We start from the raw sequence: 27,097 nt of genomic DNA on the forward strand, positions 1-27,097 counted from the left end.
TGCTGAAGAGAATCTCTTTCCATTTAAAGGAGAGGCTTTCCCAGGAGGAGAATATTTACCGAGGTGCTGTAGGCAGTAGCTGGCTTTTGCCACAAGACAAGAGTGAGTTCTTCAAGCATTTTTATGCTTAAGAAAAACTTAAAACTCTCAGCCATATAGTTCATGGATATTTTCCTTACTTTGTGGGATGCTCCTTGCTCTTCCAGTAATTTGAAATAAGAATACTTGGCTTATGTTTTATGCCCTCTGTTTGTGGAGAATTTTAATTGAAGAAACTAATGGCTTTTTTTTGTGTGTGTGTGTGTGTGTTATTAAGGAGGGAGGAAGAAGTAAGAGTCATCGTTATTGGCCTAAACTGGGCTCTAAGCACAGCTCAGCCACTTATGGGAAGTTCAAGGTGACAACCAAGTTCCGCACAGACTCTGGCTGCTATGCGACTACTGGTCTGAAGGTTAAGCATCTTCTCTATGGACAAGAGAGGACAGTGTGGCATTTGCAGTATACTGACTGGCCAGATCATGGGTGTCCAGAAGAAGTCCAAGGCTTTTTATGTAAGATTTCTTTAACTTGCATGATAAAATACATCAAGGAAAAGGTTGCTCACACTGGATTCAGTTCACTGCACTTAGTTACAGCTGTGGTACTGATAATAAATTGTTATTGCTGTGGCATACAAAGGCCTCAACCAGGTTGTACTTACTTTGCTGTGATTTGGAGAAAAAAAGTGGCACTCAAGAGGCGGCAGCTAAGGTGATTGAGGATTTTGGTCCTGAAAGACCTGACATAACAGGAGGAAAAATCAGAGGCAGCAGCAGTTCTAAAGACTCAGGAAATTTTAAATAATAGGATACCTCTGCTGGCTGATCTGTCAGTATAAGTTATTGCCACTTCCCAGCTTCCTAATAAGTGTAGGAGGTATTGGGCTGCACACAAACGTGATTAGAGAGGTCTGGGTGAGAGAGGTTCAGATACTAGTGAAATATGGCACAACTCCTCCAGTTTCAAAGGAGGCCCTTATTGCTGACAGCAGCATTCAGTAGTCCAGAGGCACCGGACTTGTTACAAAAGAGCAGAGGGCTCCCTCACACGTGCAGTAAGCCTGAACTCACTGCCACTTTTCTAACCACGTGTACCCCGGCAATGCTAAGGGCCTTCCCAATTAAATATGATCCTGGTTCATGCATTTCTGAAAATACAGACATTATATTCATCTGTAATGAGCTAATAACACCTCCTACTTCTTACCAAGGAACAAACACTACCGTATTAAGTAATAGGAATTCAGCTGTTATTTAACTAAAGCCACATCTCTGGCGCTACAGTAGAGCATGATGCAGAGATCTCCAAGTTGCTGCTGAAGCAGTCTGTACGTGGTGTGCTGATGCAGCGGAGATGCCTGCCCTCTTTGCTCCTGCAAGCTTTGCAGCTGCAGCAGCATAGCTCTGTTTCAGCTAAGTCCTCTCTCAGCAAGGACCATTAGTTCCACTTCAGTCTTGACACAGCTACAGTCCTTTAGTGATCCGCTCTCCTTTGCCTGGTGTAAGATTGACGTAAATTCATGTCCTCCTTTTCCCAGTTCTGTCACTAGGGCAGAAAATAAAAATGATGTTTCAGCTTTGGTGAAAGAGTGCCATGGGATCTGTCTTTAAGGCAAAACCATTGCCCAGTTCCTAGTTTGTTTCATTCTTTGTTTCTCCTACCAACCCCTGTAGCCGTGGTTGGGCATGGCAGTAATTGGAACCTGGTTGTTGCCGTTTCCTGTGTTCCGTTGTTTGCCACCACGTATGGTCCCATTTCACTGTGTGCATTAAAATGCAGCTTTTCTGATGCTGGTAGGCCTCCAGCCACAGCCTGCCTGTGTCAGAAGGGCTGCTCAAGCTGCAGTGCCATGATACCAAGAGTCACGGCAGGAGAGTTCAGCTCAGATCTTGCTTCCCATTCTGACTGGTGGGAAGCCAAGTGTCAGAGTTCTGCATCTGGATAGCTCTTTCTGGGTGAGGTCTGTCTGTATCGTGCATCTAGACTATGCTGGAATGATGTTTAGAGGTCAGAGTTGGAGTTTATGGTGTGTTTATCTAAGCAGGTGAACTTCCAGTGTATAAGGTTCTCTGTGCAGTTTGACAGTAGAATGTGTTCAACAACACTAAGACAGCCACACAAGGCAACCGTTCTTGAGTCATGCGCTTTCTAGACAGAAATGGCTTCAGGGAAAACAAAGACAGTGAGCTCCCAGAAGGGCTCATAGCCGTTGAGAAACAAACCCTGAGCAAAGAGTTGGGTGAGATCCTGTCTCACTCTAGAAGGGAGGGAGAAGGAAATGGGGCAGATGGATGCTCGCTTCCCACCTGTGATACTGGCTTTGACAGGCAGTACTTTCAATGGGACTTAGCTTTTGTTTTGATCCCAGCCTGTTAATAGCAGGAATTTCTGTAAGTAATGTCTAGATTCATCTGCTTAAGGGACCTGGAGATTTGCAGAGGGGAAAACAGAATTTAATTTTTTCAAAGAACTATTTAATTTAAAGGAGCAGACTCCCAAGTAATAATTGACACCCAGCTGGTACTTTCTGGATTCAGTGCTGTTCAGTGCATCCTGGCCAAAATAATTAGTATGTTGTAAAAAAAGTAAATTATTGACACTGACAAAGAAAGACTTTTCTGTATTCTTCCCCCCCCCTGTTTTTTATATTGGACATACAGATGTTTGCAACTTTGCCTGCATTTTATCTTGCAGCTTACTTGGAGGAGATACAGTCAGTGCGTCGCCACACCAACAGTGTGCTGGACAGCAGCAACAACTGCAACCCTCCTATCGTGGTTCACTGCAGCGCAGGGGTAGGGAGGACCGGAGTGGTTATCCTAACAGAACTGATGATCGGGTGCTTGGAGCATAATGAAGTAAGTCAACTTCTTTCTCAAGACAAACCCCAAGCTCATTCCTTGACTAACTACCTATGTTTCTGAGGCTAAAATTACAAGGCAGAAGAGTGCTTGCTTTCTTACGACCCTTTTTGAGACAAGGGCCTTAAATGCAACAGGCAGAGATTTCCCATGGCAGGTTACTTCTTGCAGTTTTCTGTTGAGTTGATATTACAGGGGTTTTATTGGTATTGTTTTAATACATTCAAAATTAGGGCTTTCTTCTCTCTCTTAAGAATTTAGTCTAATTCATACCTGTATTTAATTAGCAGTCTAGAGACAGCGTGCTTACAAGAACTACCTGAGAGGCTAGAGAATAATGTCAGCTTCCTTGCTTTAACTAAGATGTTCTGCTCTCTAAATTCACTCTTTGGACTCCGTCCTCACTCTTGTATTGTCTCTGACCTCATCTGGAACAAAACTTAACCGTGTCTTAAGAAAAAGGTGTGTGTCTGTTGGGGAACAGGGCTTTAGGAACTGCAGCCAATATTACAAGACTACTAATACAGTTTAGATTTAAGAATAAGAGCAGTAATAAGAATGATGAGTAACTGTGTGTAGCAATTTGCTTTTCCTCTGTGGCCTGTGTCACTGAGGAACTGTCCAGGAAGAACATCACATCTGGAATAATCATGTGCCACACAGTTTCAACACAACATTGAAACTCGGGGTTTATGTTGTCAAAGGAATTGCTCAAAGACCAAAACCTCTTGTAGAGATCAGAATGCAGCAAGAGTGACAAACAGACATATATCAACGGCCCCTTCCATTCGTCATCCACTGGATGAGTTGCTTGAAATTCAGGGAAGACTGGATGTACACACCTGAAATGCTCACCTACCTTCTGTGTTACCTTAGAGGAGTTACAGGTTGGAGCCTTTCTCTGCAAGGCACTATGCAAAGGGCAGCTTTCTGGCTCATTCAAAAATGTGAGTCCTAAAGCAGGCAAGTACTAGTACACATCCCTCTTCATCACCATTTTTGAAAAAGTTGATGCAGAAGTGACTGCTTCCGTTGCTCACACAGCAGGCATGCCATTTCTACATGCCAGAGGAAATCTGGATAGTTGCAAGAGCCGTACCCGAATCGTGAGTGTCAGTGTAGCTGCATCTGCTTTATAGTAACCTCTGTATTCTAACGGTGTGCCAGGAACAAACACTTAACAGGTGCACAGCACATTCCGGCCACCTCAGTTTGTCTGCAGTTGACAGAAGTCACCTATTTGGCAAAGACTAGCTGAGTAACAAGCCAAGATAAAGGCAGTAACTCAACATCTGAGCAAGCGGGTGAGCCCTGACGTTCAGAAGAACTCTCATCAACTTCACTAGGAGCTGATGGTAGTGCTCAGTAATGAGGGATTTCTCTGATGTTCCTTTATTAAACAATTCTTTGTCTTGATTAATGGTGAAAATCATCATTAGTATTACAGACAATTTTCCTTAAGGGCTTTGTTGCTCTTGATTGTACTAAGTTAATATTTTTGGTTTGTTAAGATCTAATTAAAAAAAAGATTAAAAATGCTAACAGTATATTTTCAGTTTGTGACAGATACTGCATTCTGCAGAGAGAAGGTTCCTTTTCATGCAGCAGTTTTACTGGTTTATTTTGAAGTAGGATTAATTGGGGTTTTTTTTCTGAAATAAAATTACTTCTTCCTTAAAATGCTTTAGTCTTATGAACTGGTTGATATCCTGAGAAGTGGCCTAGTAAGTAATATTACCATTTTAGCGGTGAAGGTAAAAAGGGGAGGGAGGTTGAAAATCCTGATACAGACCACCTCAGAAAGTCTGCTGCAGTGCTGGAACCAAAACCAGAACTCTTGAGTCTGAGGTTTCAGGTTTAGGTAAAAAGCCATGTGTAATCCAACTCTGTACAGCTTCAGGGCAATTCTAATTGCTTCTGGGCAATTGCTGGTTGAGTCTAAAGCCATGTATCTCATTGCAGGGATATAGTTTCAGTAACTCGCTGTGTAGTAAGTAATATGTCACATCATTACATCCTTACTGCTGTAGACACACAGGACAAGAAAGTAATTGAGATCCTCCTCTACCAACTTCTATTTCTGACTTGGCACCAGGACACTAACTCATGATTGCAGCTGCAGTGCGTTTTCATAGGGGAGATCTTTTAGCTGGGGAGTCAGAAACGAGTAGCGTTTTTGTTTGTTCTTTTTGCAAATGCCACCTTAGCAAAGCATTACGTGGCTTTTTTTTTAACACATGTTGTGATGGAGGTGACTTTGAAGATTCTGCTTACGTGGAGTAAAACACTAAGTTGACTACAAATAGCGAGGTCAAATAGGCAGGATGGGGTTTTCTTTCATTTCTGAGATCAGTCAAAGACTTACACATTTTGAGGAGGTGCACGGATCACTGTGTGCCCACTAAAAATCAATGAGCTGTCAGGCACTGAACTGCTGAGAGAGGAACGTGGTGTGCAGGTCAAAGCTGGCCTGCATTTTTGTTGCCGTTGCTCAGGTGAGGTCAGGTTCTGCATGACTCTGCTCAGCAAGGACTGCGTGGCTTTCATAACCACCTGAGTCTGGGGAGGCTTTCTCCAGATTAGCAGAGTTAACTGGAAAGAGCTTACGTTTTTCTTTGCACCTGTTTGACCATAATATGGTATTACTCATCAGAAATCTTTACGCTTGTTGACTCTCTAGAGATGTTCATTTACAACAGCTTGTTGGGGTATGTGGCGGTGTATTTAGCCTTGTTTTCAGAAAGTGATAGCCTACGAGTTAGGGCTTGTTCACATGGAGTGGAGATTCTGAGTTCTACATATATGGTCAGAAATGGATATGCAGCGTGGTTTTTATTTAAAACTTGCCAGAAAACTTCCAGTGTGCATGGAAGCAGACTCCATGCTCAGTTGCACCTCCAAAGGTTACCAGGTTGGTTCTCTGTCCATTTGTCCAGGCATTGTGCTTGTAGCATTTCTCATCTCAGCCAAAAGGCTTGCCAAGTTCCTTTTTGTGTTTCTGGAATGGCAAACTGGCATTACAAAGCGCAGTTTGTGTTGCCTGGCAAGAGTAATCGTTCTTCAGTTTTATATCTTGAACTGCTTAAGAGCCTCCTCAAAAATAGCATGTATCTGAATGCTTGCATTTGCTGCTGCAGAGGCATTTGTATCCCTCATCCTGGGTCAATTTAAACGCTTTTCGAATCTGAGCCTGGCAGGCTGAGCTTCGTGGCTCAATGACTTCTGAACAGCTCCTGGTGTAGCAGATAAAACAGAGTAACATCACAGGTGTTTTGGTCCCTAAGTGCCAGAGATCCGATGGTAACAACTAATGGAATGTGCAGTGATTCCCAGTGCTTTTACCTCACGGGCCTCTGTTCCACGCACTCCTTTGGTTTTGAATTCAGACCATTACAGGGTGCCTGTGCCCCAGTGTGCTCGGTGGGGTTAGGGATGTACTTGCACAGTGGATCTTCTGATCCGTCCCCGCTTACTGTGCTTTAGTTCTTGTTCAGAGCATTTTCAGGACATGTGAGTGGATTTCTTTTGTATGAAACTAAGCTGGAAGATGCCACCGCGGAGAGCACCTAACGTGTCCCAGCTGCTAGTGGATGCGCAGTAGATGCCAACAGACCAATGCTGGCCTGAAGTCTGCAAAACACGTATTGTGGATACTAGGTCCTTGTTTCACTTTACAGATTTCTTTCTCCTGCAGTGTTATTTACTAGCATAGACTTGGCTGTGGGAGGTCAGGTGTCAGAGTTTCTGGATCTTTTGGTGACAGTGAGTTCCCTTCTCTGTTAGTGGATGGATCAGTGCCTTTGCCTGCACTTTTGATTTTGTCCAAGGAACCTTTGTTCTTATGATCCTGACGCCTGCTTGCCATTTGAAAAATCTCTCAGACCATCCCTCTATGAATGTTTGACCATGGATCAGAGTGCGGTATGCAGGTGGCCGCAGGGCCTGTTGATGCACTTGGTGGGAGAGTGTGAACGGAGCTATATAATCTTCACTCTTTAATTTTGTACTAGACCTTCCTGATACATCTAGCCTTTAACCTGAGATAATACAATAAATTTGGTTCAATGCTGAAGCAGAAAAAACTGCAAAGAGAAGCAGTCCTTTTCTTACGCGTTCAGTTGATGATCTGCTGAGAGGTAATCAGCAGTACGCAACTGGAAGTCAAGTCTTTGGTCATCTGCTCATTTACATTACTCCAGAAATTCCTGTAAGCTTCAGTGGGGAAAGCATTGGATATGTAGTAACCTGTATATGCTACTGTAATACTCCTTGAAATGAAACTCCCTTGTTGTTGGGGGGGGGGAAGCAGTATTTCACGACGGTTGGTTATAATTCATTACGTTATATAAATACAGTACAGTTCCCTGTGTCAGATAACTAGTATTTGAGATGACTGATTTAATGAACCGACATACTTATGGGTTGGTTTTTGTTCCCTTTACGTTACAGAAAGTGGATGTTCCTATGATGCTGAGACACCTGCGGGAGCAGAGAATGTTTATGATCCAGACCATAGCCCAGTACAAGTTTGTCTATCAAGTGCTCATCCAGTTCCTGCAAAACTCCAGACTTATTTAATCTTTTCAAACATCCCAGACCCAGCTTTATGGATCTGACTGAACCTTACTGATGAACAAGGGGAACTGCCTTGACAACACTGTGTGCATATGCTGCACATTTTAAAGTTGTCTTGAAAGTAAGGAATTATTCTTTACTAGAGTCTCCCATGGATTATTTTATACAACATATAATTTATTTTTTCTTGGAATAACTTGTGAATTACTTTAATAACGTGTAAAACTTACAGTGACCTTCAAATTGAACCACATTTGACATGACTGGTCTGCATTGTAACATGTCCATAAGGAAAGCATTCCTTTGTAAAGGTAGTTTACTGGCTTTTGTTTTGCTGCGCAGCTTCTGAAATGAACAGTTATTTGGCAGTGGGCTTTTTCTCATGTAAGAACACTTTGGACCCAGGTATGTGGCTTCTGTGGTAAAAACAGGACCTGCTCGATGTCAGCTACAGCTCTGTACAAGTGGAAGCTGAGGGAACAGAGTCCTGGAGCACGGAGACCTGAGGCTCTGCACATGCAGCAGGGCACGTTACAGAGGGCTCAAACACAGGCCGTTGTGAGGGCACAGAGTTTTGGGTGCTGAACTGTTCAAATTTCACAAGAATTACGGTTTTAGAGTAGTCCTTGAAAAAGGCACTATCAGAGCTTTTAAATGAGGCCTTTGCTACTGTCTGCAGTCCTTGAAGGGATTCAGAGGAGTCGCAGCAGTGCAGCGTGAGGTGCGGTGACCCAGAGCAGCAGGCTGAGGTCGGTGAACGGGTCTTTCTGGTAACTGTGGTGGTTGTGGGTTGAACAGCACAGGAATTTCAACTAAATGCAACTGAAAAAAGCCCTGCTCAAATCAAGCACCTTCTCCTGAATTACACTGAAAGCTTGATTGCCTTGAGGCTCACCTCCTGTAGAAAAGGAATCTCATTTAAGTTGGGCATCTCCGGTTGCCTTAGTTTCACATGTGAACTGTTGTCATCAGCACTGTAATCATTTTACCTTCTAGTCATTTCAGCTTTGTCAAAATGATTGACATGGTCTTTCCTCCATATCAGAGATCTCCAAATAGTGACCCTTGAGAGCTTAGCTCAGAGTCTTTCTTGATTCTTCCCCTGTCAGTGCCTCGTGGTTTAAGAAAAATCTGGAGCAGTCTTTCATTCTGTATTGGCAAACCCCATTTTGTTAGGGTGTTTTTGTATTAAATTGCACAGATCATCTCTTTTCTTGGTCTAGTCACTTCGGATTCTCCCTCCTATTTATTATTACTATTTTATCCTGGTAGTGTTTGGGATTCCAGTTAGGATTAGGAGGATGTTGTATAAATACATAAAGGAGAAACAGTTCTTGCCTGAAGTTTACAACCCGAACAGAAAAGGGAAACAGACCTCCTCCACTACGTAACTAGGGCACAGATTCTTAACTGACTTGCCCATAGCCAACAATGAAATCTGTGACAGAGCTAAGGAAAAATCCCCGTGTCCTGTATGTCAGCAGTTAGTGCTCTCCTCCTCCCTCTTCCTCATCCTCTGCCGCAGCATTGTCTGGCTGTTCTGCACAAGGCAGTGCATATCCCCTTCTCTAAACTGTTTATTTCACTGGAGTAAATAGTGTTATGGATTATCTTGCAGCGTGTGCATGGAAGCATTTACTTAAAGCTATTTAGAAGTGATAGCAACTGCATTTATAAAAAATATAGAAAGGGGAAAAAAAAAAAGCTTTAGTAAGTTGTGGTGGGACTCTTACGCTTATTTCTGGTGTAAGAGATGGAAAGTTCCTGCACTGAGGTCGCCCCCCTCCTCATGCTGACTCCTCTTTCCCACCTCTGCATGCTGCCACCGTCCCCGAGCAGTCCAACACTCTCCGACTCAGCAGTCCTGTCCGATTGCTGGAGAATGGATCAGGAGAGGAGCCTTGGAGGTCTCCGGTCCCAGCCCTGCTCACCCCACAGCGAACTTTAAACTTGGGCAGGCTTGCCCAGGATCCAGTTTAAGAAATCTCCCAAGGGTGGAGATTTCACAGCCTCTCGGGGCATGGGATGCAACGCAGTTACTCTGCCATGATGAAAATGTCTTTCTTGGTAATCCTCTCCCAGGTTAAATTTAATCTCTTAGTCCCATCACTGCTTTTCCATTGCATCCCTGCCTCTGAACCCCTGGTCAACGTAGAGGCGCCTACGCCTACAAGCCCTCCCAACTTCAGCACCGAAGGGACCGACACACCTACCTTTCCCTAAAATCAGCGGGAGCTTAAGCTAAGGCTCTGTACCAGGATGTGTCTTAAATTAAAACTGCGCTGTGCTGATTTGGTGCTCTGCAATACAGGCCGAATGAGGTGACAAGGATTCTGGTGGAGACTTCTAGCTACCAACAAATGCTGAGGAGTTATGTAGCTGTTAATATCTTGACCATGTTCCTTTTAAGGATCAGTTGAGTTTTCAGTCAACTTCAGCTTTCCTCTAATTTCTTCTGCCACTGCCAACATATCTCTTACTAAATTAGCAGCAACCATTTAAAGTCTTTTCAGCAGCATCTGCATGATAATTACACAGAGATGCTTTGTATCTGGGAAACAAGCCAAGGAATAAACCTTGAAGCAAAGTGTATTAAATTAGTTATCTCGTTATAACTTTTTGAGTAATTTCCTAATGATGAATTAAGTTTGAACTCCGAGCTGTCAAGTCCCATTGCTCCACTTGGATGTGAGAAGTTGAAAATCAGGAGGGAAAAGAATCTGTTCCTCTGTCTTATTATTCAGTTCTTCTTGGCTGAACGTATACCTCTGTTTCTACAGGGAGCCCAGGAAAGTTATTGCGTAGGAGAATATAAAGAGCTCTGTTTGAAAGGAAGAAAATTAAGCAAATGGGTTTTTTTATGCAAAGATGCATCGTAGGTGTCTTAGAAAAATACTAATTATAAAATGGCATCAAAAATCCTTTCCAAATTAAGTCAGTGCCTATTAATGAGCCAAGTAAGTGGCCATGTAGTAAACAGTCATTTCCAATTAACTCCTAACGTGGCTGGTTCGGAGGCCAATGTGACTCACTTTTTCCCTTTCGTTGTCAAAGAATGGCAATTTTAAACTTTTCTTTTCATCTGACTTCTATGTATTTTTTCCTGCTAGATTTTATCTTGAGTAGATCGGCTAATACTCTGAGTGAGCTGGGCTGGTGCACGTCTTCAGAGGTTCTTTTCCACTCCAGCTTGCAACCAAACCTCAGCATGCTGATGTTTTATGATTGCAATGTGATACAGTTTTGTAGGGCAAAACCTGAACCTTCTGACTTTGAACCTGTTGTAGTTTTATCAGGCCAAAATTGCTTGGGCAGTATTTCCTAACCTTTAGGGAGTGACAGGAAAATGCATTTTTGCATCCAATTTTATTAGTCATAGCAGGAATGAAAGCATGAGACTTAAAGCAACAGTATTGTTTAGTTTCCGTCCTGCAGACTTTAACGGCAGAGTCCTTAAGCAGAAAAGGAGGACAGTTTGGAGTTGCTGTATGTTGTCTTGCATGTTGGTTGCGGTTTTTTTTAAAAAACATCAAAGCATGACGGTAGGTTCTAAGAGACCTGTTTCATCCATTTGGAATAAAGTCTGGATTGAAAAATCTCGCAAAGATGCCACCAACGGGAAATGAATGGAGCTTTAAGGGTCTGACACAAGCAGTCTTAGCCCGAGGCGCCCACCGTGCAGTCTGGCACATTTATCCTGTCCTCCCTCGCTCCTTCTAAGAGAGAACTCAGAGTGGATGAGTTAAGTCTGACTTGGGAATCCCTTGTGTATATTTTCCTTTTTGTGCACTCTTCATCTGTATTTAACACCCCCCCCCCCCTTTTTTTTTATTTTGTTCCTTGAACTCTTAGCAATGGTAGTATTCAGGTTGCTGGCATCCAATTCTTGGTTAGAGTTACGGTCTGACCACTTGACGCTCAACACTGTCTGATCAGGGATGGGCGAGATGACAGCCGCGTTCTGGCGCTGCTCCGAGCTGTGGGCATCCTGCTCCTGCCCCCCGCTGCTGCACTGGAGGACGGTGGAGATCAGCTGCTCAGCTCCTACTCCTTCCAGCTCCTCCCCAGGCCTACCTTCGCACCTCTTGTCCTTTGACTACCTGAGGAAGGATGAAGCTTGTCCCACAAACTTTCTCCTCTACAGGTATATAGGGACCCTAAATACTCAGCCTTACCAGAAATGCCTCTTCCCTAAACTGGTTGCAGCTGGCAGGAGACATCATCTGTGAGAACTTACTCAATCAACTGCTAACGTAGTCCTTATAAAAAGTACATCGCAGCCCATTTGTTCCACTTACTTATATCAGTTAGCCACAAATATTATTATTTGCATGATTTCAAGAGCTTTTTTTTTTTTTAAAAAAATACTTTCTTGTAAACAGACAGAAATGCAAATAGGAAAAAAAATAAGTTGGAAAAGAATGAGTAAGTCTCATGAGATGGTCATTTTAAACTAACACATTATTTTTTGATCCAATACCTGCTATGTCTGCGTAGCCCACAAGCGACCCTAAAATAAGTGCTGATGGGCAATCTCGTGCCTGGATGGAGCACACATCGATGGGGAAAGTTCAGAGCTACTGCCCATGCTGCATTCCACCCCGCTGACTTCCCACCGGTCTCCTGGGGTGAGGTGGAGACTGAACTGGCTGTTGTCAGTCTTGCGAACAGTTTGTGAACGCTGTGCTCAGAAAGTGGACGCATCAAGATGGCCGGTACCTGCTGTAGCAGTTCTTGTTAAGAATGCTTTACATCCAGAGAGCTAGGGTGGCATCCAGCGCGTGAAATAAAGGATGCATTGTACTGAAGGAGCAAGTACCAGAACTGACCTTGAAAGGGAAGCGCTGCACTGCATGAAAACGTCATTTGATCACCCCTCTACAAAACTGGATATAAATCTGCTGCTGTATATCCAAGTCATGCGGAGTTTGGAGAAGGGTTTTGATGCCAACAAGAGAAAAGGTTACAAGTCTATAAACCCCAAAGGCAATCGCCCCAGGTCATTCTTCGCCTCGTAGAGAGGTTTTCTTGTAGAACGTGGTGCTATGGGAACTACAGATGCCAGCTTAGTCTTTGGAGAGGAGGATGTCATACATGCAGCTGCATGCAGCCTCAGCTTGCAGGGACTGCGATTTCAGGAAGGTAACAGCTGACTGCCTGGGCTGCTGGGCAAACAACAGAAGATGGAGGTCTTAACCATAGATAAACTGCATCAGGTTGTGAAACAAAACATTTAGCACGCAGGTCAAAAATATCAGTATTTATTAGAGTATCTTTTAAGTCTTCTAGACTATCTTTTTAGTCTTTGAGGCTACAGTTCCCTTGGTTCCTCTCAGCCAAATATTTTTTGGCTGGCGTTTCTTTCAAGTTTTGTTGCCTGTGCTTTATGTGCACTCTCAGTGAGTTTCCCACATGCTACAACAGCAGGACTTTGCCTTTGGAAGGCTACTGGAAGTCAGCAATAAAATAGCAGCTTTCACTGGAGGATCCCAGCACTCTTTAACAGCAAGGGAAAGATTCATACTTCTGCTGATCCCTGAAATGAATATAGTCCTTAGTAGTTTTACTCTTTCAAATCACCTGGGTAAGGACTCAGTGTTTTGGACACTCAGCTCCAGCTATTTCAGGGGCAGTGTTCCCGAATTAGGCAGGCAGGAATAAAAGGCAGTGGCTTCCCGCAGCTGGTAGCTGACACCTCAGGGAGAATCACGACTGTGTCTGGAAGAGGGTGCTCGGCCCCTCCAGCACACCTGGCAACCAGTCCTTCAGGGCCTTCCTAAGGCAACAGTTACATCCTGCCCGTGTTGAAAAACTGCTGATGGATCCATCCTCTGTGAATCTCATCACCTTGTCTTTAGAACCCATTTATCCCTCTGGCCTTCACAATGTCCTGTGTTGGTAGGTGCCACAACTTAATTATATACTACATTTACAAGAACTTCCTTTTTGTGTATGTTAAACAGAAGTATTTTCTTGCTGCTACTCTGTCTTTAAAAGAAAAAATCCTTAGTGCCAGAAACACTGTTAATACAATGTTTATACTGTTGAGATTGCTCCATACAGAAAACATTTTCCTCATTAGTAAAGTACCTTTCTTTGGTTATTTTACAAAGGAAAGAAGTTTACACATGCAGATGACTGTAATATTCCCATATATAACTGTGTGGGATATATGTTAAATGAAATAACATGTTTATGCCACTGGATTTTACTGTCCTGTTTTACTTCAGTATTTTGTTATTTCCTGTTTTATTTGTTCTGTAATTCTGTACACGAGAGTTTAGAACAAAACAGTGATTTGAATCCCCCCACCTCATGGTATGTACGCATTTTGTGGAGAAATGAGACATCAGTTATGTGCCCTTCCTGCCCCCCACTCCCTCCTGTTAGGGCTGAATGGCAGAACTATTCTATGCTATTGAAAGCCTTTAAAAAAAAAATCTATGCATGCTATTTTATATTCTAATGTATTATTCATATCAGTACATAAGCTTATGCTTGTCAGTTTTATCTTGTGTATAGAACTGATTACTTTTGACAGTATTTTTGCACTGTTTCTTTACTTTCTCTTTTTATAAAGTTTATTCAGCATTAATTGACTGCAATAATTTTTTACCCCTTTCACTGCCTTTGTGTAAATAGTTTCTTATATGCTTTTGCAAATACGAGAATGTCTTCACTCACTAAGTGTTTTTGGTAAGGCTGTCCTTCATACTCACAGTATACAATAAACCATTTTTTTTTCAAGGAAAACTATGCTTGTGTTCTTTCCTGTACCAGCTTAAGGTTTTGCATTTACACCTACTGTGCTTGTATTACTTTCCCATGTTAAACTGACAGGCACAGCCGGGGCCACAGTGAGCGCTGAAGAACCTTCTGTAACCTGTCATCCAAGTTTCATGCAGGCAAGTCTCCTACTGGTGCTCGTGGTAAACCGATCCCATTCTTCAGTCCCAAAGTATAATCTGGGCTCTGGCCAGGCTTCCTGAAGGGAAGGTGCTAGTTCTCTGGCTGTGGGTTTACTTGACATGATAGATGTTAGGATAAAAGTAGTCGGCTGGTACTCTCTTCCTGGGCTTGGCTGTAGCTAAGTGGCCCCGGCCTTCCGGAATCGTAAGATCTGGTGCAGTTCTATGTACTCCAGCAACAATTGCTGGCTAGAGAGCAATGAAAGCTTTCAGCAAAATGAGCTGACAAACCCTTGTTCTCCACCAGTTTTATTTTCAGAGCAGCGCTTACAGGAAAGAAAATAAGATGAAGTTCTTAATAGCAATGCGTTCTCTCTCTGTCATCATACTTCATAAGCTGTGAAAGCAGTAAGGAATGGTCATGGAGTTTTACTGTGCAACATATTCCAACTTTGTACTTCCAGCATCACAGCCACGCTCTCCCTCCTCTTCCCAATCCTTAAAAGCAATCTCCTGTCATTCAGCTAAACGGAGGAAAAAAAAAAACCAACCTCTGCTCTTACATATGGCCAGAAAAAGCTGTCTTCAATTTTTTTCCTCAGAAAATGCTCCTGTTCCTCTATTAAAAGCAATTGCTAATGTATTAATAGAATAGTTTTAATCCACTGGAGTCAAAGGTACAGCTATAAGGAAATAACAGCTCTGTTCTGCAATAAATTTTTAAAGGGGATTAAAAAGCCAGCAGTTGCACAACTCATGCCTAGTGCAAGCCTTCCAGCTCTGAGGTAGGTGCCAGTGTTCTCTGTATGAAACATGCCGAGCTCTAGGTCCGTACAGGGACGAATCCCCCGATCCCCACCTACCCGGAGCAGCGCTGGGCCTGCAGATTAACTGCCCGAGGGAATGATGGTGGCTTTCCTGCACAATGCGCAGAATTCATCACCCTCGTCACCCCTTCTCTCAGCTAAGTCACTGCAAACAAAAATGATTTGTGAAAAGGGGAATTGGATACTAAACCACAACAACAACAACAACAAGTACAGCTTTTGCTACTTAATTTGTCAGATTAAATGAAACATTTGGCAGAACTACTGCACCCATGTAAGTGTGTAAGTGCAATCAAGAGGGGTCAAGAACACTTTATTTACTTGACACAAATAAGATACACATTAAAACCCATGAAGAAAAAAATGGCCACTTTTGCACGTGAGCTGTCAGAAGGCATAACCTTTAAGAAACCATGAATGCTTCCTCAAAAAAAAAAAAAAAGAAAAAGAAAAAAGGCAGTTGTAGATGTGTTGAAAGCTCGGAACATTTTGCAAGGCCTAAGTGTGTTTGTCATTCCAATTATAGGACAGAGCTGTGTTCATACTCTACCGTTTTTCAAAGCGCTCCTGAAGGTTTCCATAACAGGGCTTTTTAAATAAAGGTTTGAAGGATTGCATAGATTCAAAGGCTCAGTGGCCCTCTAATTCCTTTTTGATCTCTGAAATGTATGGATGATCCTTCCCGTGTGCTACTTCCATGATAGCAATTGCCTATGAAAAGAAAAAAATATTCACACAATTGATTCATATATAACACCAGGCTATAAATACTCTCTTTAGAGGTTTGAAACAGTCTGACACCTCTAGCTACTTTTTGTCCCCTTGTAGTCATAAACCCAGTAGGAAATAAAATGAAATTCAAAACTAAGTAATAAAGGTTTTACATTCAGAGAATACATCTTTCATCTTACAGGATCCCAAAGCACCTTTCAAAATATTCCTGACAAAACTACTTTGAATGCAACCAGCTCCAGGACAGAAAACTGCGAGTGGGATGGGTAATGTTCTGGCAGAGGACTGAACCAGGATCAGAGGGAGCTCTGTTCCCAGCAATTCCTGCTTCTGCTGGCAGACTGACGGGCAGGCCTATTGCGGAAGGACTGTCAGACCCGATTCTGAAAACCCTCCACCGGTTCCAGGGGCTGCCAACGCTTTACGAAGGAAGCCATTGCTTAGGCAGCCGCCGAGGCAAAAGCAAGATCTTGTCAGATTTGGACGGCTGCTGCCATGCCTTTCACCTACAGCCTGTTCTGGTCCCAAGAGTGAACGTTTAGGCAGCCAAACCTCCTGACTTGCACTTCCCTGCCACTGCCCAAACCACGTTGCAGAGTGGGTGCAGAGGCAAGATTCCCACTTGAGAAAAGGACAGCAGCGGCCCCAAACAGATGTGGTAAAAGACAGCAGCAGACAGGACTGAAAGAAGCAAGTTCAGAGTAAGTCTGAGAATATTTAAAGACCACAGCGCTAAGATAAAGCAAGGAATTGCAACAGCCTAGCCCTCAGAACATTTAGTCATTTTCTCCTCAGGAAACCTTTATGGAATTAAGCTCTCATGTTTAAGTCAGGACAACAAGAGCCTTTTGGTCCACCTCGGCAGCAGTGAGAAATGACTCCGTTCCCCTCCTGCCCAAAGCAGAAAGGAGGGCCCTCTGGACAAGCTGCTCGCAAACTGACAAAGAACAATGCTTTTGTTTTTCCACTAAATCCCAAACATCAGGGGCTGGGATAACTCTGGGCAGTTCCTGTAGGCAGCTTTTGGAAGTGAGTCATTAGAAAATGTTTGTGTTAGGAAGCTAACTATGCCAACAAATCTACCTACAGTTCTCAACCCCCCATCCCGTGTTCCTACTGGCACAAATCCCAGTTTTAGTCAAAGCTTAACACCACAGCGAAGGAAAACCTATGCTAATTTTAAACTAGGTAACAGTTAAATTTTAGAGCATATATTCTTGTAGTATCTTGCTGGATGGCTTTGTTATTGCTGGCTAAAAACTTGCCAGCATCTAAAAAGGAAGAAAAAAAAAACCAAAAAAATGCGACATTCCACACCAAGTCATTATATGCCACAGTAGTCACTGATGCTTAAGAAACTAAAATAAACTTATATCCAACCACAACACATGGAGAAAGTCAAGAACTGTGTTACAGACTAATAACGAAACAGAAGAATAAAAAACCTAAAGAATAAAGAACAGACTAATAAAAAGGGGTGAAGAAAAACGTCAAACCAAATGCTGTATTTGCCAATTTCAGCATTACCAGATGCACTGAATTCCCTTCAGCTATTTAAAAATCAATTGGTTCCGCAACAAATAACCACCAAAAAGCATGCCTAGTTTAACTTGGATATAGAAATCACAGACTTCAATGAAACACGATGTGCCCTTTGAAAGAGCCAAGCATTTTTTCCGTCCTTACCTAGCAAGGGAGGAGAAGCTAAGAGTTCGGCTTCATTTACACTAGTACAGCTCTAGCTCAGTGAAGAATGTATAGCAAATGTTTAAGCATAACTCTCACTCCAGCTGCCGCAGTAGAGTTCACCATGGAAAGGCAGGAGACCCCTTCCATGCGAGAACAGACCTGCACTGCATCTTTGGGAAAACTGGAACTGAGCCAAAAGTCCAGTAACCAAATATATTAACACACAGTGCGTTTCCTACCACGCCAGGCTTGCTGACAGAGAAGCACAGAGTGTTTCAATGATCCCATGCCTGAACTGGGATTCTTAATGAAGAAACCAGGAAATAAATACCCTCTTCAGGGCTTTAACTCCAGCCGTTCTGTTCTCCAGTGCCATATACAGTCTCCCTAATTTCAGCCACATGGAGGAAACATTCAGTGAGTAGGAGGGATAATGTTTACTGCAAGAGAGAAAGAAATTCAGCTTTATCAAACCTGGCAGTTTCATAGCATTTTCCCAGCCCCCGTCCCCCTCTCAGGGGGCAAGAAGCTGCCCCTGCCCATTCACCGCTCATCCCCTCTGCCATGGCTGCCAGGAGTCAGTGCCAATTGTGTCTGGGATGGGGACGCCTGTCAATTGGGAATTGAACTGAAACCACCATATGCCCCTGAACAGCTGTCAGATGGCAATGACTTTCTGCCACCGGTTTTAATCTAGCCAGCTGCAGCAAGAGACAGCATTGTTACGAGTTTTTGGAGCCACCCTACAGGCACAGAGGTAACTCTGCCTATTCCACAATAGACGGTCTCTAGTGGAAAGCAAGGGGCCCTCTGCAGCGTGTACAGCACACACGCCACTCCGTACTCGCACACACGGAGCTAGCAGAGCCTGGTTCAGCAGAGCTGACCTGGAATGCCAGGCTCGGAGCCAGAGGAGCTGGGCAAGTCCCAGGGAAGATAAATAGTACTGAGCCCCCAGGGGTGGAATGTTGGCTCCTTCTTTGTATCGCTGCTCTCTGCCAAGTGATCTGTGACTTTACGTTGGCACCTGCTCCAAAGGGAGAGCTTTACGTGCGCTCCCCCCAGCTGGCAAGAAAGTCACTTCTCAAGATGAGAACCTGCTTGGGAGATTCATGGCAGTGCATAACTGGCTGGCTGTAAGGAACGAAATTGCTACTGTAGAAACACAGAAAAAATTATGGGAGAGAGTACTAGTTCTTTCCCGCAGAGGCTGCGTGCTGCCTTGCCCCACATGGGGCTTCAGCCTGCACATTCTCCCACCCCTCCAGCTCTGGGGCAGCGGAGCTGAGGGCCACCAGGGCAGGCAGCGCAGGGCAGCACCCAGCTGAGCTCACCTCCAGCTCCCTCTGCTGCTCAGCACCGGCCCGGGGACACGGCTCTGCTCCCCTGCGACCGGGGGCACCGGCCAGGCAAGGACTGGGAGCGGGCGGGAGGCCGAAAGCAACAGCGGCCTTTGCCTCCATGACCTTCTACAAAATATTGACTGCAGATGCAATTCGAAGCTCTTCTTTAATATAAAGTATTACGATTTTTTTTAAAAAAAAACCCAAAACAGTATTTATGTAGCTATGCAGAACTAGCACAGTACCCAAGGTGGTGCACACTTTGAGAACTCAAAGCAAGGATTTCAGAGTAGCCTTTTGCTATATATTGCAGACCACGTTTTGAAAGTAACAAAATCTGTCCCAGGATTTAAACATTCCTTTTTGAGTAGTGATGTCATGGGTAGCGTGTTTATACAATACGTACCGAGAGAAATGATCTCTGCCCAAACTTGTCCCAATTACTCAGATTACTGAATTAGAGCACTAAAAAAAAATAAAAATAGTCTCATATTTACCTGTATGGTCTGATAATTTTTTGCCCATAACGCAGTGCACCTTCCCAGTCCTGCATGTAGAGACAGACACCCATGGCTTGGTACATCATATGTAACATATAAACATTACTGTCTGCAAACACTGCGCCCATCTTGTCCAGGCTGAGTTCACAGATCTCCAGTAATTCACCAGGAGGTATGAAGAAGTCAAGGAACCCAAAAAATAGATGGCCTCTCGTTAGACAGCTACCTGGTAATGCCAAAGAAGAGTCAAACTTGTTCAGAATGGTTCTGAGAAGTCCTCTTTTCTCTCAAGTAGCATCAAAGCATCTATGCTACAACTGCAGAACTACTCTGAGAGGTATTCTATACACAGAGGCATTCTGCTCACAAGATTATACCCTCTCCTACTCAGATATTGTAAAAAAAAAAAAAAAAAAAAAAAAGCTTTCAGATTTAAAAGACAACAAAAAAAAGCAGCTTTCCTGAGTCAGCACCACACCAGCAACGTGTCAGAAGGGGGAGTGAAATTCCCCGGGCAGAGGGCACTGAATCAGGCATGAGATAGCCTGGTCTGCTTCTGGCCCAACAAATCTTGCATTTTTGTCTGCATCGTACCACGGTTACAAGAGGTGGGCTCATAACCATCAGCGATAGCTGCAGCCTCACACGCAGCCTCTCAAAACGGGGCAGTGTTACAGCAGACAGAGGAGCACATAGCTGTGCTCAGCCCCGTCCCTGGCTTGCCCTTGTGCAGACAGCCACGTGCTGCACTCCCAGAAACTGAGCGCTGCACAGGAAGGAACAAACACGGGGTTTCAGTCCCACAACACCTCCAATGTTACAATGCCCCCTGCCTCCAGGGACAGCTCTCCAGACACAGAGAGGACAGAGTTAAGTTTAACTTCGAATGGTCATAGTATTTCTCCTGCAAGTACTTCTGAAGCAATCCAGCAGGTAAGATTTTTAGGTCACACACCAAGCCAGTGGGGTCAGGGTGAGACAAAGGATATATTTGTAGTGTTTGGCTCTTCTGAATTCCTCAATCACGTTCCTGGCATATCTGATCATGTCCTGTACCGCCTCTGCTGAAGGAGGATCATTCAGCTTGCAAATTTCCAGTTTCTCTTTATCCTGGAGGAAACACAATGGACATTACAAATGCAGGTTCCAAGCCCCACAAATAAAGGTGCACCTGCTACACAAAATTACTCTAATAAAAAGACACAGATGGAGACTTAAGCTCTTCAAAGAATGTAAAAACAAAGGCAGAATGTGCACCTGCAATTCTTCTCTAAAGCCTTGGCTGGGAATCCTAGAATCCTTTGCTCCTTCCAGTTCATCTGCCATTCTCTACTTTCATGAGGTCCCCCTTCTTTTGAAAGATCCAAGAGCTTTTCGATTTTGTGATGAAAGCAGTTTTACATAGGAAATTTCACTGCTTCCAAGAGATTAGGGATTAAAACAAATATAATTTAAAGACTAGAAAAGCCCAAATACCTTAGGCCTAACACCAAGTGATAACTCAGTGGAAAACGAGATGATATTAAATGCTGAAAAGGATCCTTCACATCTACAGACAAAACCGCATTTCCACATAATTTGTTACTTCTGCTGGACAACTCCCACCTACTCTTATCTTTCTGTCTAACTTGCTACTTCATGAAGAGTCAGCTGCAATGTGAAGACAATCTTTTGCTCTTTAAGCCTCATGTTGTTGCTAGATTCCTTTTTCCTTTATTATTTCATCTGCCAGTTGAGAGGACAATAGCGGACTCTTTCCAGAGCTGAGTGAGGCTGAGTGGCAGGTGATTCCAAGAGCACGTTTATTGGAAATCACAGATGAAATCCTGGCTCCATTAAACTCAGTGGCAAAATTATCTAGGTAACCATGGGGAAAACACAACTACAACGTCAACAGAATGGCCTCAAACAAGAATATTGGGTACTATTTGGAAAAAAAGTTACAAAAGATGACGCCATTTAGAGGAAGGAGATGGCTGTCTGGTCAGCTTGGGAAGTAGCTCCTAAAAGGAAACCTTTCTGAAAATGGGGGGCGGGGGGGGAGGGGAGAATGATCTGGGACTTAAGGATCAGATTATGCCAGCCAGACTGATCTTGCTTGGAATGACAGATGAGATACACCAAAGCTCAATTCTTCTAGGACCTCCAGTAAAGGAAGTCCAAATGGTAGGACAGGTACATTTATTTCTTTATCTGTTGGGTTTGGGTACCTTTTTTCTGACCCATAAGTGCTTTTCACCTTGTTTTAAAGAACACTGTCTGCATGTCTGCCTTTGCCCTTTGAAGGGCACCAGGTGATGTCTAATGAACATAAATCTGGCCTGCACATCACAAGGGCCTGTGGCACGGGACCACCCTGTCCGTGAGAAGACTGGTATGATGCCGTTGCAGGAATGCCAGTTTCACAGACTCGATCTCCAAACCATCCAGCAATGTCATGGAACCTCATCTAGAACTGACTGAGATGTCCCAGGCGGGAACTGCAGCAGGCAGGACTCTATCCCAGAACAGGTCCCCAAAAATGCCCCAAGCAAGATTCACTCACTGGGAGTTGGTATAAAACATGCAGTTAGAAAAAAATTCAGTCTGCGCAAAATTCTTTTGGCCAGGTAACATAGACAGTGTAATTATCTACTTATAACAGTTTTCAGCTTTGCTTTGTAGCTCAACTTTAAATAGGCCTTTACAAGGAAATTTCCTGATGTGTCATGATTACAGTGGAACGAATGAGTATCAGAAAGTCTTCTAGTCAGAAAAGCAACCTCCCCCCCACCTTGCATTATTCTACTTTCCAAAATGTAATTAAAGCTGATAGAATATTACATCTAAGGACCTGGCTAGATGCCTTGGCAGTCAGAAGCATTTTTCACACCAATTTTATTACCTTTTCTTTTGTAATGCACTCCCTGCAATCACAATTAAAGAAATATGAGTCTCTTAACCGGTCATTTCTGTCTTCTGTGGGATACAACAGGTCAATATAGCTGGTAAAAACCTATATGGTAAAAACATAGCCATCAGTGAAAAGCAGTGTAACTAGACGTATTTATCACTACTAGTTCTGGTATACGTGGTATGACAACTACACATATTCATGCACCTGCAGCCACATCACCTGCCTGTTCCCTCATATTCCAAGCCTCTTGGCAGCACCAGGAGTTGCCATTTGTGAATGCAACCTGACAATGAAGTGTTTCCTTTCCTGCTCATTACAGCATTTGCCTCAAATTGGCTTAAACCCAGGACAGCAAGATTCAGGTGTGGACAAGGAAACTATCACAGCATCAATCTGAGGCTCCTGTCAAGATTACAAAAAGAGATGCCTACTTTTCAGCAGTAAAATAACAGTTTCAGGTACTATAATAGGATAAATTACAGTGGCCTGGTTTTCTGGAGGCTAGGATCTCGAATTTTTCTTTTTGAAAACCTATGAAAAATTGCAGCAATAGCAGTCACTAGTAGCTTTAGAAACTTAGGACAAGACCTTCAGATCTCTGAAGAGAGGCCCAGTGCTCCAGTTCTAGGAAAATGCCAGATTTACTTCAGCAGCCACACTTCAAAGCACAGAAAACCTGCTTTTGAACATTTTACAGGCTCTTCACATCCACTATTCTTAAGTTTTCCTCTACTTCAATGATCTTCAGGAAAGAACTCTTGCAACTCCCTTTAACGCTCTGTTTTTAAAATGAGACCTCCTCCAGGAAGCATCATACGCACAGCACAGTTGATCATTTTGCAGACCAAGGAACAGCTTTAGTTCCATTTCCTCGTTTTTAGTTATTTTAAATGCTTTGCTCAGTCTTTATGCTTAAGGTTTCTTTCTTCTTTAAAGAAAAACGTATGTGTAATTACATACAGTACATCTTCTTCTTACTCTGTGTGATCTCACACTTTCCTTCACACTCCTGTCCTCCTTTCCCTGTTTTCAAAGCATGCAAAATCCAGGAACCACATTTACAGCAAAAGCTTTTAAAATGTTCCAGTGCAATGGCCACGCGGATCCTGAAGATGGAGACACAGGCCGTAAGACTGCACAGAGCCCAAGCAGAACCATGAGCTCACATCTATAAAATTCTTAACTGCCAAAAAAGTGAACGTGCACAAACCAAGAAGTCCTGGAGAACTGATGCAGCTTCTAAGACACAACTCAATCAAAAGAAGATGCCAAGCAAGATAAATACTCCCCATCTCTACTTCTCACAGTAAGCCCTACCAAAAATTGCTGAAAACGTCTGGGATTCCACAGTAAAAATCCAAAACCAGGATCAGTCCTTGTCCATTACCAAACTGCATTTGCAGTGACTGCCAACATCACAGACAAATCATCGATAGTAAATGGCATAAAAAGAAAGAAGTTGCTGACCTAAGTCATTCAACCTTGGCTCCAACAACTAAACTCACTTTGTTCACAATGGTGAACAGCTATAATCCACAAAAATAACCTCTCTCCCCTTCTTCAGAATGGAATCACTACTTCAGAAAGCAGCAGGAGTTAGCAAAATCAAATCTGAACTTATTTTGATCAGCATTAACCTTGCCTACTAAATTAACAAATGAGCCACTGAAACGATGCAAATTCCCTCCCCAGAGAGATTGTTCCAGATCTTCATCCCCTGAAGGTATTTGCACATCCTCCTCAACTCTGTTTAACATCTTTTTTCTTTTGTTTAAAGTAAAAAGCAGCTCTGCTGCTGAAGACTCCCTGCCAAGTTCATTAATTGATTGAGAAAGTTTCAAAGTAAACCCAGAGCCTTACTCAATTTCACAGAATTTTATCAATCACTGTCCAGCTTCACTCCACTTAAAAACACACTCTTATTCTTCTGTGACTTCCCAGCGAACACCGCTGAGGTGATACGACCAAGTCTCATGTTTTGTGGATGCTCTGCCCAAACAGAAGTCGGAGGACTTATCTGTACCCATTTACCTTGTTTATTCTGGCTTCAATTTCAATACGTTGCTATTACACTGGGAACTACTATAGCAGTAATAATTTGCTTTGATCTTGGAATTTCAAAGCACCAGCCAAACATCAGGCTCGTTTCACAGATGGGTAAACTGAGACAGAGGCTGGCAGATACACAGGACTGCTGCAGGTGCTCTTCCCTTGTTTTAGTACAAAATAGGATACCACCTCCAAGAATCACATCAGTCCTCCAGAGCAAACCCAACTTTTCCAAAGCAACATCTTACCTTCTCTGAGAAACAAGAGATCCTTCCTCCCTGTTATTAAATTGCCATCTAACTGAAATGAATCCTGACAAGCAGAATGGATCCTACTTTCAGGATGCATGCATACAAAGCACATTCAAACACGCTGCATTTACCTCCTCTCCAGGCTCAATCTCTTTAACAGCTCTGACTTCAGCCAAAGTCCCCTTGTAAGTTACAATCACATTTGGGCAACAGCTATGGTTCATCAATGCAACGCTGTAAAAGTAGAAAAGTAAACCTTTTCCCACACCACCAGCAGCAGGCAAAAAGTTAAGCACCACTTCAGAAAACAAATTAACTCTGAAAGATTGATTCAGTCTCTCTCTGTTAGCTGTTTTTATTCTGAGGCTTAACATGAAGGTAACCTTGGGAAAATCTGTTGTACTGTTATTTATTCTAATGGATGGAGAATGGCTGTGCTAATGTATCATTACAATTTTTAAATCCTATTATTTCAGGACTAGGGAAGTTATTATTTTCCCATTCTTACAGTGCTATGGGACAGCTGACAGGGGCGTTCATGTAGCTTAACTATCAACATCCTATTTAGGTATCTATGATAGACAGACTATCTTCCTCAGAGCAGAAGGAAAGAGAAACACATTTAGCCTAAAGTAAACAAGGAAATACAGGAAAACAAAAGTAATTTGCTTGCTGCATCGCAACTTAAGATGGGCATTAAAATTTTAGCTGACTTCTGTGCAAATGTAAACAGCCTCATTGTTTGAAGTGGGAGGGAAGAGATCTGTCTGTTATACAAGCACATGACTTACACAAAAATGTGAACTGGTAAAGAAAAGTACTCCCCCGTATTACCAAGCTTGGAGAAAGTGCAATTTGCTGCTTATTTGAGACAAACTGTATAATTTTAATTCTTTCTCTTCCAATCTAGCAAAACAGCAATTGTCTCTTCAGTCTTTTTACCTCACAGGAATAACTGTTAATAGGAAAGATATGGCTCTTGCGTGCTGTGCATTTCTGAACAAAGGATGGTGTTGGACATGTTTTCAGAACACCCTGGTTTAATGCTCTCCCCACCATGACTCTGATCTTGGGCATTTCAAGGCCTTAATTTCCAATCTGTAGATCAGGGATATGGGCTTCAGACAAATCTACATGACAAAGGAGAATCTGTGAAGCAAGGACCATATACTACTGTCTGTATGCAGCACTTCAGAAAATCAGGTCCTGCTTTGATCGGGCATCTGTAAGTTTCAGATTACTTTGACATAGCTAAACTGCCAGTCATCTATGCCTCACAAGGAAGTCAACCTAAGCAGACAGTGACAATACTTTCAAGTACAGGGTTTGCAAAGAACAGGGGCAGAAAATATTCTCCTTTGCTACAACATTAAGTGGGAAGGACAGACTTAAATGGAAGAGATGTTCCTCAGCCTTACAGAGAGATGTGCTCCTCTGTCCACAAACTGCAGTTAACACTTAACATCTGCAGGTTATTTGTAAAGCGAAGAAGCTTGTATGTATTTTTTCCACTGTCACATCAAGGAGGCTCAAAGAAGTTATGAAAGGGATTTACTGTTTGCCAAGGAACAAAGGTAGAAGGGATGCTGTTTGACAACACCAGGTAAAGGATTATACCCAGTCAAAACAGAAAGTTGTGAATAGAGCAAGTGACCTGCAATCCTTTTCATTTCACTATGATCATTACACGATGTCCCTGTCCAGAACCTGCCAGCCAGGGAAGTAATTGCTTCTTACCAACCTGCATATAGTTTGCAATCTAAACTTCAAAACAAATTACAAGTGCCGTTTTGCCAAAATTACCAGGTTTTTAAGGAAGTGGCAAATCATTTGCCACATTTTATTAGCCAATTGTAAGTATTTTTTAAAAAAGAAAAATTGTTTAACTATATTTCTTTCAGTAGCGATCTACTTCCATACATGTGCAAAACCCCTTGTTTTTAAATAAGTTGATTCTGTTTTTAAAAATATTAAAATCAACCTACTCAGGAAATATGGCTGATCCCAAATGAGAGAGTTCTTCATCTTCAATTGTGAAGCCATTACAGTTAACCTAAACAGAAAGAGACTAGATCAGCTTCTGGCCAGCTAAGTATTCCACACTTACATGTCACATTCTCATACTTCAAAGTCAATTGCAGTAATTTACTTACAATTTTCTTTCCACCTCACCAGTACTCACCAGGGAGCTATATCACATCTCAAAAAGTGAGGACAAAGCCCATACCCAAATGAATGTGCAAGACACTAAAAAACTGACAGTCCAACACTTGCACCTGCTCAGGACACAACATCTAGTGGACTGCTCCTTGGGAGGCCCGCCAAGAGAATCAGGGCTTGAAAAGAGCACTCAGAAGTGTCAGACAAAGCAAGACCACTGCAAACATGAAACAAAGCCTGACATCGACAGGGCAAAGAGACTTCATT

General features: G+C 42.9%; 2 protein-coding genes across 6 annotated transcripts in view; one reads left to right on the forward strand and one right to left on the reverse strand.

The window, feature by feature from the left end:
• The window catches only part of PTPN14 (protein tyrosine phosphatase non-receptor type 14), a 118,782-nt gene extending 105,655 nt beyond the window's left edge, over positions 1-13,127 (forward strand). Inside the window, exons 17-19 of the mRNA XM_056356987.1 lie at positions 317-551; positions 2,734-2,897; positions 7,350-13,127. Coding sequence (XP_056212962.1) covers positions 317-551; positions 2,734-2,897; positions 7,350-7,478 — 528 coding nt within the window. The 3' untranslated portion in view covers positions 7,479-13,127. The remainder of the gene's footprint in view (positions 1-316; positions 552-2,733; positions 2,898-7,349) is intronic.
• A 1,124-nt stretch (positions 13,128-14,251) lies between these two features.
• SMYD2 (SET and MYND domain containing 2) overlaps positions 14,252-27,097 on the reverse strand; it is a 31,363-nt gene continuing 18,517 nt past the window's right edge. For 2 of the 5 annotated variants that reach the window (XM_056356988.1, XM_056356992.1), the window contains 7 exons: positions 26,656-26,723; positions 24,802-24,904; positions 22,359-22,469; positions 20,464-20,584; positions 19,472-19,646; positions 17,963-18,071; positions 14,252-15,921 (listed from right to left, as the gene is read on the reverse strand). In XM_056356988.1, coding sequence (XP_056212963.1) covers positions 15,841-15,921; positions 17,963-18,071; positions 19,472-19,646; positions 20,464-20,584; positions 22,359-22,469; positions 24,802-24,904; positions 26,656-26,723 — 768 coding nt within the window. In that variant the 3' untranslated portion in view covers positions 14,252-15,840. The remainder of the gene's footprint in view (positions 15,922-17,962; positions 18,072-19,471; positions 19,647-20,463; positions 20,585-22,358; positions 22,470-24,801; positions 24,905-26,655; positions 26,724-27,097) is intronic. The other 3 variants (XR_008824878.1, XM_056356989.1, XM_056356990.1) reach the window with 3 other exon arrangements.

Source organism: Falco biarmicus, chromosome 12, assembly GCF_023638135.1.
Source record: "Falco biarmicus isolate bFalBia1 chromosome 12, bFalBia1.pri, whole genome shotgun sequence".
In the NCBI taxonomy this organism is placed as follows: domain Eukaryota; kingdom Metazoa; phylum Chordata; class Aves; order Falconiformes; family Falconidae; genus Falco; species Falco biarmicus.